Source organism: Ictidomys tridecemlineatus, chromosome 4 (assembly GCF_052094955.1).
Source record: "Ictidomys tridecemlineatus isolate mIctTri1 chromosome 4, mIctTri1.hap1, whole genome shotgun sequence".
Taxonomy (NCBI): domain Eukaryota; kingdom Metazoa; phylum Chordata; class Mammalia; order Rodentia; family Sciuridae; genus Ictidomys; species Ictidomys tridecemlineatus.
The window spans coordinates 8,963,937-8,975,779 of NC_135480.1; the positions used below are offsets into that span (position 1 = coordinate 8,963,937).

Below are 11,843 nucleotides of genomic sequence, written 5' to 3' on the forward strand. Positions count from 1 at the left end.
GGGTGGGTCGCACACTGGTGTCTAAAGCAGCAGCTCTTCGCACCAGGGAGTAGGGTTTGGGTTTCCTGTTGGGCTACACTGAATGCGCTTCCGACCTGGGGGGAGAGGAAGGGAGGGTTTCTTCCCCTCCTTCTGGCCACGCGGGCTCCTGGGTTTCCAGGGTGTGGAAATGCCTCTGGTGGCCTGTTCCAGGTGGTGTGGTTGTTTGGAAGTTGGTGGAAATATTTGCCTGTTCTAGAGATGTTCGCTCCTCCTTGTGGGGTGTGCCTCTGTCCTCAGAGCCCCTCATTCCTGGAAACCCCTCCCTAAGGCTCTGCCCCTCCCTTCTGCCTTCCCCACACCCCCAAGACATGGGTGGGTTTTGGGGTTTTTTGTTTTTTGTTTTTTGATTTATGTTTTTCAGTATCAGCACTTGCTTGTTCCACTGTCTCTCCTTTCCCCCTGACACTTGGGGATTTTTTAATGTTCCCCTGACCACAGATGTCAGCAAATCCTCCTGAATGCTCACTGATCTGTCTCCCCTCCAAGTGATTTCCATATCTAACTGTCTCCAGGAAGTGTGCCCTGCACTTGTTGTAAGATTAAAAATTTTATGTGAACTTTGACCTCTGTTTTCACCTTACTTAAGGCTTGGGTAGGTGGAGTTACAGGAAGAGGCAAAGCTAAATAAAAGAAGTCTGGACATCCAGCCAGCATCACACAGCACTTCTGGACAGAAGGATGTCTTTGGTGAGTCCCCAGAAAGGGTTTTGAACCTTTGATTTTCAAAGCAACAGTGACAGTCTATTATCAGAAATATGTGTGCTGTCCTTGTTGGCTCCAGCTCAGGTGTAGAGGGGACAGGAAGGGAGAGGGGCAGGTGGGCTGCAGGTTTGGGCTCTCACACTGCAGGAAAGGAACCCTGGTTTGGGTCCAGGAGCCCAGAGGCTTCCCTGCCTCCGCTGCTGTGTGGGGTTTGGTCTCCTGAGTGCTGGCTGCCTCCTAGCGCCTCGCTGAAGGCTTTTCTTTACCCAAACCAGACTTCAGGAAACACCTCATTGGGACAGGGTTGTGACTCAGTGGTAGAGAGCACATGTGAGGCACTGGGTTCGATCCCCGATAAAATAAACAATACCTTTATTTCATTAATTAATTAAAAATTAATTAATAAAATAAAGGTATTGTGTCCATCTCTGACCAAAAAAAATAAAAGAAAAAAGAAGTAGAAGAAAACGGGCAATGATCTTCCAGTTGAGATCAGAGGAATTCTCGAATGATAGAGGGGCATTTATATTCCAAAGCATTTAGTTCTGTTTTTTAAATTTAATTACATTTTCTAATTTATTCCACAGTAATTTGTGAATGTATTTGCCTTGTTTAAGATACAAAAAGCAGAAAGTCCAAGGGACATCAATAGATGGGGTGGGAATAGGGAATGAGGGGGAGGTGTTAGGGAGTGATACTGGGCATATTACATTGCTATATTAGGTGCTATATGTGTGTATAGGAAAAGGAACACTCATCATTATGTACGAATATAATGCACTTGTAATGGGATGTTGAAAGAGAATTTTAAAAAAGAAAGGAACCAAAATCAAAGTGAAAGCCCTGAATATGAAGAATCAGCCCTTCTTCCAGACTCCCTGTGTTTTCTCTTCCCCCTGAAGCGATTTGGGGTGCGCTCTGCCAGATGGTTCTACTCACCTCTATATAGCTCCCTTATAAGTGCTGACTTGTAGCTTTATGTTTTGTTTTGTTTTTTTAAAGAGAGAGAGAGAGAGAGAATTTTTTTTAATATTTATTTTTTACTTTTCAGTGGACACAACATCTTTTATTTTTTTTTATTTTTATGTGGAGCTGAGGATCGAACCCAGCACCCTGCGCATGCCAGGAGAGCACGCTACAGCTTTAGCCACATCCCCAGCCCCATGGCTTTATGTTTTATGGTGGTTTCTAACTGGGTGTATATATATATATATATATATATATATATATATATATATATATATAGAGAGAGAGAGAGAGAGAGAGAGAGAGAGAGAGAGAGATAGATAGATGATATAGATATAGATATACTCATTACTTAAACGTGTTTCCTAGAACCGATCTGTTGTATTTCAGTACATGTGTGCTGATTTGTTTCCCAGTACTAGGGATTGAAACCAGGACCTTGTGCAAGCGAGGCAAGTGCTCTCTATAAATGAGCTACTTCCCAGCTCTTTTTAATCTTCATTATGAGGCCAGGTCTCCCAGTGGCCCAGGCTGGCTTCAAACATGTGATCCTCCTGCCACAGGCTCCCAAGTCACTGGGACTAGAGCCATGCCTGAGCACTGCCAGCAGGTATTACCTGTCTGATGCTCTGATCAGCCCCCCTGGGTCAAGCTGACTCCTGATCCTTGCTGCCAAGGACATGAACTCCCAGGAGATCTCCCACCTCCTCCAGGCAGCTGCACCCTCACTTCTCTCTGCAGCAGCTCAGCTCCCTGGCAGGGCGCACTGGGCCAGAGGCCGGGCTCAGCTGAGTTGGGGGAGGGCAGCTGGTTGCCTCAGTGTACTTTTTTCCCATTTTTTAATTGGGGCACTATAGTTATACATACAGATGGGATCGCTCCTCAGTGTACTCCAAAAGTACAACTCGCTCATGGGAACTTCAAAGAGAACCCCTCCCCCTCTGACTCCTAACCACATCCTGTCTTCTTTGCCTTGATTTTGGCCTGGAGCACAGACTCCAGCTGACCCAGTTTGATTGGGACTATCTGGGATTGTTCAGGCATAAATGTTGGAAACCCTGAGACTCAGTTTCCCTCTGGATCTTCTGCTCTTTAGGAAAGTCACCTAACCATCCTGAGACCCAGTCTTCTCATCTGTGGAGGAGGGTGATGGTACTTCTTACTCGAAGGATGATGGACAGTGGGGTCAACTGTTCTGCAGTATTTAACATGTTGGGCTCTGTACATGGGCACTCTGTACCTCATAAGCATCACTGAGGCCCATGCACGTGGCTGGTGGCCCTTATGATGTGTGTTGGACCTCCTTGGGAATCATATCGACATTTGCTGATACAAACATTCTCTGTGCATAAAGTGTGCTCTCTGCGGCTGGTGCACAGCACTGCCCCACACTCCTGTGCTGCAGATCTACTGCCATGGTCCCTCAGAGACACACTTTCCATCTCCTCCTTGTCCCTGAGCACCTTTCCAGGCAAGCAAGCACATGGTAAATGGAGAGGAGAGGCTTCCCTACTATGTGAGGAGAGGTCTCTCCTCTCTGATTCCTCAGGTGATGAGCACAGGGATCCTGTAGGACTGGGTTGGGTCTTCTTGCAGGTCAGGTTTTGGAACATTCCATACAAAGGCCCCCTTTATCTGTGTCTGTTTTTTCTGTTGCAGGACAGAACAAGTCCAAAACCTGGAGACCTCATTGAAATTTTTCGCATCGGCTATGAGCACTGGGCCATCTATGTGGGAAATGGCTATGTGGTCCATCTGGGTCCAACACGTAAGCATGGTTTCTCTATTAAACACAAGGGCTGAGATCAAGAGTAGGAATGCAGGCACAATTAAGTGCTGGTCCTCACACTGCCTGGCAGAGCAGGCTCTCAGTCAGCACTTACTGAAAGAATCATGCTCTTTGCTCTGGCTGTATCTCTGCAAGTCCCAGTCGATCCCACTGTAGTTGACCTCCAAAGGTCCAGTCCCTTTGTCTGTGGAGTTCTGCAAGATCAAACAACAGTAGAAGGAGTTGATCTTTCCAAGAGTTTGTACCTGGCTGCAGAGAGCAATGGACAGGTGAGGGCCTCCAACCTCCCCAGGGCCAGCCTGGAATCCTGCTCCTCTGCCTGCTGACTGTGGAGCGTGTGGCTTCACTTCAGTCAGTTGAGCTCCACCTCAGAAGAGCAGGGATAGGGATTCCTGTCTCCCAGGCCGTGAGGCAGAGAAATGAAGGAGGGCAGGGAGAGCCTGTGCAGGGCCTGGCCAGGTGTGGGGCCTCCTCCCTCTCTGTCCCAGCATCATGGCTTTAAGGGACACATGGACATGCTGGAAACCCCACTCCCCTTCACACAGAGGAACACTGTTCAGTCCTTCAAGTCACTAGTAGAGTGGTGTGGACACGCACCTGTGTGCACATAGGAAGTCAGTCAAGTGAGAGACATTGAGACCTTCTGTGGCACCTACAGCAGCTCACAAACTCAGGGACTTTGAACAGCAAATGACAAAGAGCTCAGCTCACAGCAGTGCTCACACTCAGTTGTTGAAGCGTCATTGAGGGAGTGCATTTGTCCCTGAGCCTGGCCACTAGGAACCTGCCCCCCTTAGGCTGTGCTGCTGCGGGGGCTCCCTGGTTGGTGTCCAACCCCTGGGACAGCAGCAAGGTCCTGCTCACAGCAGGAGAGGGAGGTCTGTCTGGGCTAGAGCTGGCTCTGGGGAAATCAGGACAGTGTCCAGTTAGGGCTGCATGAGGTGGGCCCTTTGTTCTTGTTGGTTTGTTTGGTTTGGTTGAAGCCCTGGGGGTTGAACCCAGGGTGCTCTAATGCTGAGATGCACTCCAGCCCTTTTGAAAATTTCTGTTTGAGCACACCCAAGATTACTCTTGGTCACCAAATGTTTGTCCTTCAGGGGACCTCGTAGATGGTAAACCAGGACTCAGTAGGTCCTTCACAGGGTTATGTGAATGTAGTTTTGGTGGCTTAGCGCTCACAGAGGTCATCGGAAAAGTGTGTGTCTTCCAACAAACTTCACCTCCCTTGAGAATACACCCCATAGAAGAATGTTGTTATCACAACTAGGTGGAGAATAACACTAAGTGCTTGGAGAACACTCCACAGCCAGGTCTCCAGGAGCCCACAGTTAATCAGTTGATATGAGGAGCATGTCCCACGAAGTACCTGGATCCATCCTTTAGAGCTTTAAGGTTCCAGGTTACCACCCCATGTTCACAGTCATCCTGAGCCACGCCTGGGTGGAGGGCTACTTACCATGGGCATATTTCTACAGTAAAAGTTTTGGCTCCTTCCTGTGCAGCAGTTAGGCTATTGCCAACCCTTTTGATATGGAGTTTTGAAGCTCAACTGCTTATGTCAGGCTGTATTCCCTGAAGAAAATTTAATGTATTGTTTGAACTATTTTCAGGCATTGTAGAATCATTGGTCATGGATTTTTCTAATTCAGAGATTTCCACTTAAATAAAGGGCATGCTGACGAAAAATAATATCCAGATTCTCTTCATGATCAGCTTTGGAATTTCTTGAAAAATTCAATTATGTAGGAATGCTTTATGCATAATTATGTCAAGGTGAGAATTTGATTGACATTTCAAAAGTCATATATTGTTATTGGGGGTGAGAGATATCCCAGGTTGCAGCATCCAGCTCCCTTAGGTTGGAAACCTTTGTATATTTTATTACCACAAATAATGAATAATCCAACATGAAAGAGACAGAGAGGGAGTGTGTGAGTTTCCAGGTAGATCCATTACCCACCACCAGGTGTATTAGGAATATCATGATTGTTCTGGGCATCTTGGCATTGGCAAAATGTCAGGTGATCAATAGTGCTTAAAACAGGGGAAATCATAATACATTTTCATACATGTGATAAAAATTCTCACAAATTCTATCCCCAAATAAATATGATCAACTCCTTCTCCAATATGCTGTGAATATTGGCCTGTACCCTGTGCACACCTGCCCTCTGCCTCACGTAATGGTACTACAGAAACACTCCATGTACTCACAGAGATTCCACTGATTTCAACTATGGTTCTAGTTAGTTTCTTAATACATATTTGAAGGTATCGTTTTCACTTTCTCATTTTAGTTCTGATTCCTTCAACACTGGACTCCAGGACCTCCCATGTGAATCCTATGAAAGGAATTAATGATAGAGCAATCCAGGACATGCCTGAGTCAGGGAGGAGGGGGCACAGCAGTGACAGCATTGCAGCTGTCCTGAGCCACGCCAGGGTGAAGGGCTGCTTACAGCACTGCTCCAGCTGGGAAGGAGTGTGGGCTACAGACACTGACAAGGAGAGGAGGCCACTATCTGAAAACCGCTTCTCTCCCAATGTGCACTGAGGCTGTCTGGACTGGGGCCAGCTCTGAGCCACTGTGGCCCTGCCCAGGCCTGAGTCCACTGTTTCCACAGGTGAAGCGGCAGGAGGTGGTGTGAGTGGCTTCAGTTCCGTCGTGGGTAACAGAGCCATAGTGAAGAAGGAGCTGCTGTCTGTGGTGGCCGGAAGAGACAAGTATCGGGTCAATAACAAGCGCGATAAAAAGTATAAACCACTGCCACCCAACAAAATTGTCGAGCAGGCAGAGAAAATGGTGGGGAAGGAAGTCCGCTATTCAGTGACCAGAAGCAACTGTGAGCACTTTGTGAACAAGCTGCGCTATGAAATTTCCCGCAGTGACCAGGTGTGTCCTCAGCCTGTGTCCCCTTCCCTGGGACCAGACCATTCCCCAGCTCACAGGGTATGGGCACCTGCTGAGGGCTGGCAGTGCAACCTGAGTTGGAGATTGCCCAGCAGCGGGGCTCAGGGAAGCTGGCAGAGTGAGCAGTGGGGTCCAGGAGCAGGGGACCCTGGTCATGTTGGGCCCATTTTTTCTGCTCAAGAACAACAGGAAACACGCGAGCTTTTGTGGGCAAGCTGGTGCCTCTCCTTACTCTGCCAGTGTCGCTCTACAGCCTGAGAGCAGCCATAGACTCTTTGTAATGAATAGGCGAGGCTGCGTTCCAATAGAGCTTGATTTCTTTTCATTTATTTACTTTTGTAAAAATAGGTGACAGGCTAGATTTGACCTATGGGATATTGGGTAGCAAGGCTTAGTTTAAAAGACCTTGAAGTGCTGGGTCTGTAGCTCAGTGGCAGAGCACTTGCCTGGTGTGCACCATACACACACACACACACACACAAGAAAAAACTAAGGAATATTACCTCATCATTATTATTATTTTATTTAAAGACTGCCTTTCTCTAAGTTAATTTGGGACCACACTAAGTTGCTGAGGCTGAACTTGAACTTGTAATCCTCCTGCCTCAGTCTCCCTAAGCACTGGGATAACAGGCAGGTGCCACCATGCCTCACTGGAGGCCTCTCTGTTGCAGGGTTTGTTTTCTTGAATCTTCCCTTCTTGGTGTCCAGGGAGGTTGACCTTGGCCTGTGCAACACAGATTCAGGACAGGGGAGGGTTGGGCTCTGGTGAAGAGGGGAGGTGGGCGGGGAAGAGCCATGCCTTCTGGAAGTGAGGGCCCCAGGCTGGAGCCCAGGCTGAAAACTGAGAAGTGCCCATCAGCTCAGGCACTGGGGTGCAGCGAGACCTGCTTTGTTGCTGTGACCTCGCTGAGTGGGTACCCTTCCTGTCAGCTGGGAGGGTGGGCACGTGTCTGGACCCAGGGTGGTGTGCTGGTGGGGTGGGGTGGGGAAGTGCCTTGTCCTGCATCTAAACCTACTTCCAAAGTTGTACAGAAGCCACACGGATCAGTCCCCACACCCGGGGCTTTAGGGGTGCGTAGCTCTCTGCTGTGCTCCTGAGGGTTCAACTCAAGAAAGGCTGGTGCGCTTGGTGGTGGCTGTGCCATTTAATTTCTCCCTGAGGTCCCTCTTTGGGAACATTTTCTCAAAGGTATCTCAATGACTCGCCTGTCTTCTCCCTCTCACTCCTTCGTTCCCTTCTGACCTGTCTCCTTAGGAAGCTCCTCCTGCCCGTCTCCAGCTCTTTCTCCTTCTCTCTCTGTACACAGTGTGCTGTGGGCACTGCAGAACTCTGGGCCCCTAGTGACTCTGCCCACACTCTGCACTGATAGACCACTGGCAACATGAAGCTCTGGCCCAAGGAACATCCCCTTCAAATACCTGCTTGAGAAAGATCTGACTGAAAAAAGAGTGTGCTATTTTTTTCCCCAAAACAACAGCAGATAACTCTTGCAAGGCCTCCTTGTCCTAGTGCATTTACTAAAACAAGCTTTAAATAGGAATCCTTCCTCTGGCTCTATGAGATGCAGAGTGAGAGGTAGCAAGATCACGTAGGCCCAGATAGAGGCCTTAAAACTCAGAAGGGTCTGTCTGCAAAGACTGAGAGGGATTCCTTTGGAATTATTCATCAGAAAAGCCAGGGCCTCCTGCTGTCTCCATTGGACACTACAATTCCAACCTCTTTGGTGCCAGGGAGCACTTCAGCCGGCCTCATTGCATTTACTGGGTCACCCTTCATCACTTTTTACCTCCCTGACTCTACAGACCCCCACTTGCCCCCTTCACCCTTCTCCCCATCTCCATTTGAAACACCCCTCACCTTCCTGCCCATAGTGTGTCCTCTGGGATGTGGTGAAGAGGACAGGGATCATGGGTCTTTCCTGAGCTGCAGGTTCCTTGCCCAAGTATCTCTGCTCAGACTCCTGATGTGGAGAGTGACCCACTGCCCCCTCTTCTCCTCTATTGCAGGTGATTAATGGAGTCATCACGTTTGTTACTACGATTTTACTTGGTGTTCCAGGACTCGTCTTCAGGGCAGTGGCCAGAATACTGCGGAACAGTTAATAAATCTAAGGTGTTATGTTGGCGGCACCAGTTGACTCTGGGGGATTTGAGCAAGCTGGTTTACAGATTTCACTCTCTTTTGTAATCATGAGCACTTGGGTTAGTAAAGCTGAATCAAAGCACAGGAAGCCTTTATCTGGGGGAAATGCTGCGAGCACAAATTCTATTAAAGATGAGATTGCACAATATCATGGTCTCAATGTTTGTGTCCCCTCCCACCCCAAATGCACATGTTGATTCTCTAACCACCAATGTGTGCTCTTCAGAGCTGGTAGTGTAAAGGGGTCACTAGGTTTAGACAAGGGGGTGAGAATAGGACCCCCAATGTGGGTTAGTGTCCTTAGAAGAAGAGGAAGAGCGACCAGAGCTCTCTTTCCCTCCCTCTGCCATGTGCAGCCTTACTGAAAAGTGGGCCAACTGCCTGCCAAGAAGAACCTCTCTGGACACCATGTCTGCCTCACCTTGATCTTGGATTTCCCTTCTGCTGTGATTTCAATTTAGTTTGTCCCTTAGAAATCCATGTTGTAACACAATTCCCCTTAAGAGGTATTAATTTTAAGGATTAATCCATTCATGTGGTTACATAATTACTAGATGAGTGGGTTGGTGGTCTAGTGGGTATCTCAGGATGGGTTTCCTATAAAAGCCACCTTGGCTCTGCCTTAGGTGCGCCTTGTCTCTTTCTGTGTGATTCCTGCAATGCTTCAGGACTCTGCCAGCAAGAAATCCATCTCCAGGTGTGGCCTGTTGACCTTGGACCACACCATGAGCCAAAACGTTTTTTCTTTATCACTTGCCCAGTCTGTGGTGTTTCCCTATTAGCAACAGAGCATCGACTAAGATGCCAGGCTCCAGAGCTGAACTGTGAACAGTAGGAGTCTGTGATTTAAGCCACACCACGTGCAGCCTGCTGTCACAGCCTGTGCTGGCACACACAGGCTCCTGGCCCTTCAAGCTTTTCTGCTTCTTCCTCTTGGAGGTAATTTTTATTGAAGTGGTGTGAGGACACACACAGGTCAGCAAGGAGACTGACCTGAATGACGGGTAAGAAGGGAAACCACAGGGTCAGCCAGGGCTGGTGTCTCATGGGCTTGAGTTGTGGGGAAGAGTCTTGACCTGGAGTGTGACCCTGTCACTAGTGCCCACCTGCCTTCCTCTGGCCACTCCTGATGCAAACAGTGATTGGAGTCACTCCTTCCCTCTGCTCTCCATGTCTTGTTTCTGCCTGTCTCTTCCACCTCCTCAGAGCTCCTGCTTCCTCCCCACATCTGCTGGGCACTGCCTCTCCTCTCTGATCCCACATTCCCCTCTGCTCTGCTTTCTGCCTCAGCTCAACACCACTGTTCTCTGCTACCTGCTCCCACACTAGTTCCTGGGAGTATCTGTTTGGCCCAGTGCAACACACAGCTTGGCTTGCCCATTGGCTGCCCTTTCATCACAAGGCCCACTGGGCCAATCGGCTCTGCCCAATGGGGTCCATCAATAATTCCCACATGGCCATGAAGCAGTTCACTTGCAGAGGATTGCAGGTCAGGCCAGGTCCGTGACTGAAGGTCCTGGTTCAGGTGCAGTGGAGAATGATATGTGGGGGCAATCCTGGCTCCAACTTTGGCCCCTCAAGAACTGCAGAGAGTTTGTATCTTGCATCAGAGGAGATCCATCGTCTGGAATTAGCAACTGGAGCTCACATTACTCATAAGATCTGATTCCCCACTATAACACTGTTATTTGTAAAATTAAAAAATGTGTAAATCAAACCTTTTACTAATTTTTTTTGTTGATAAATTGCCCATTTTCTTAACAGTTATCAAGATTGGGCAGCAAGTAGCAGAAGTGCTATGTCATTTCCAGTCCATTCTCCCATGGCCAGACCCCTCTGTCTGTGCCTCTGGTGTGGGGGAAAGGAGGCAGCTCCTGTGGCTACTGTGTTTGCAGAACCAGTTCTGTCGTTTTTTTCTTCTTCTTTTTGCAGTTCTGGGGGTTGAACCCAGGGCCTTTCACATGCTAAGCAAGCACTCTGCTACTGAGTGAAGACACAATCCTCTCTCCTTCTGGGTGCTGTATCCATACCTTACATCAAAGCTTCACTCAGTGCAAGATGCTGTCTTCCAAATCAGCATTGAGCAACTGGAAATCCAATCAGAGGCTGGCCACACCAGGTGCATTGAGGTTCCAGGCCCAAAGGCACAGGCTCCAAAGGCCTACCTTGTGTTGCATCACCTCAAAGCTTCGCAGAGTCTCTACAATATTCTAGCCAATTCACATCTCATAACTAGTAGTAATTTCACCTGGGACAGGGAGGTGATTTCCAACCTCCAACTGTGCTGTGTATCGAGTCCTTAATTTTTCCAAGGAAAGTCCACCTCCAACATTCAATTTACTAACTAGAAAAACATCTGGTGAACAGATGTTGTTATTGTCTGGATAAGAAATGCTCCCACCCCAAAGCTCCTGTGTCAATGCAGGAAGATTAGATGATGAGATGGTGAAAGCTGTCACTTCTTCCCGCCATAGGAGTATGAGCGGATGGACTGTGTTGTAGCCGTAGGCAGGAGGGTGAGGCTGGAGAGGGTGGGTCACTGGAGTCCTGTGCTGGAAGGCTTCTTCTTCCCTGTGGCCCCTCCTTCCTCTCTCTCTCTCCTCCTGGCTGCCATGAATGGAGCAGAGCTCTTCCCCATGCCCTCTGCCATCACGTTCTCCTCTTCATGGTTCCAGAGCAGAGGAGTCAGCCCACCCTGGGCTAAACCTCTGAATCATGAGCCACAGCAAACTTTCCGTCCTCTGAGTTGTTCTGACCAAGTATTTTGATCACAGTGACACAACGCTGCCTGAGACAGGAATTATTACCAAGAAGAGAGGTTGTCGCTGTAACCAGCATGACCATGTGGTCAGCAGCCTTCAGAGCTGGTCCACAGGAGTTTGGGATAGTGTATAGATACAGGCAGGAAGAGCTTCAGAGTGTGGTAGAATGACTCTGGTGGGAGCTCAGAAGACCCTCAGGAGGGACAGACAGATACATTTACAGACTCCAGAAAGTTGTTAGATTTAGATTCTCCTTTAACCCTGGGGAGGGGTAGAGAGAAAGGAAAGGGACTGAGAACTGTCATGGTGGAGAGCAAGGGTCAGGAGAACAGAGGACCTGGGGGAGGGGACAGTGGGGTCCATCTGCACTGGAGGCCCCATAGCTGCTTCTAACATGAGATTTCTGTGGCTGCTTCAAGGAGTCACTGCTGCTTGGTGGCTGCTCCTCAAAGAAAGCCTGCAGTTAATGGCATCAGTTTTTTCTGTGATCATGAGAAGTTCCACCTACAAAATAAGCCCCTTCAC

General features: G+C 48.6%; 1 protein-coding gene across 1 annotated transcript; it reads left to right on the forward strand.

Moving 5' to 3' along the window:
• The first annotated feature begins 570 nt into the window (after nucleotides 1-570).
• LOC144376722 (phospholipase A and acyltransferase 2-like) lies at nucleotides 571-8,704 on the forward strand. Its single transcript, XM_078044998.1, has 4 exons — nucleotides 571-729; nucleotides 3,370-3,478; nucleotides 6,124-6,392; nucleotides 8,421-8,704. The coding sequence occupies exons 1-4, from the start codon at nucleotides 721-723 to the stop codon at nucleotides 8,514-8,516; spliced, it is 483 nt and encodes a 160-aa protein (XP_077901124.1). The 5' UTR covers nucleotides 571-720; the 3' UTR covers nucleotides 8,517-8,704.
• The last annotated feature ends 3,139 nt before the right edge of the window (nucleotides 8,705-11,843 follow it).

Excerpts from the sequence above, each read along its gene's own strand:
- LOC144376722 (XM_078044998.1), top strand. Across the intron at positions 3,479-6,123 it reads GGTCCATCTGGGTCCAACAC|GTGAAGCGGCAGGAGGTGGT; the intron begins GTAAGCATGGTT and ends CTGTTTCCACAG. Across the intron at positions 6,393-8,420 it reads AAATTTCCCGCAGTGACCAG|GTGATTAATGGAGTCATCAC; the intron begins GTGTGTCCTCAG and ends CCTCTATTGCAG.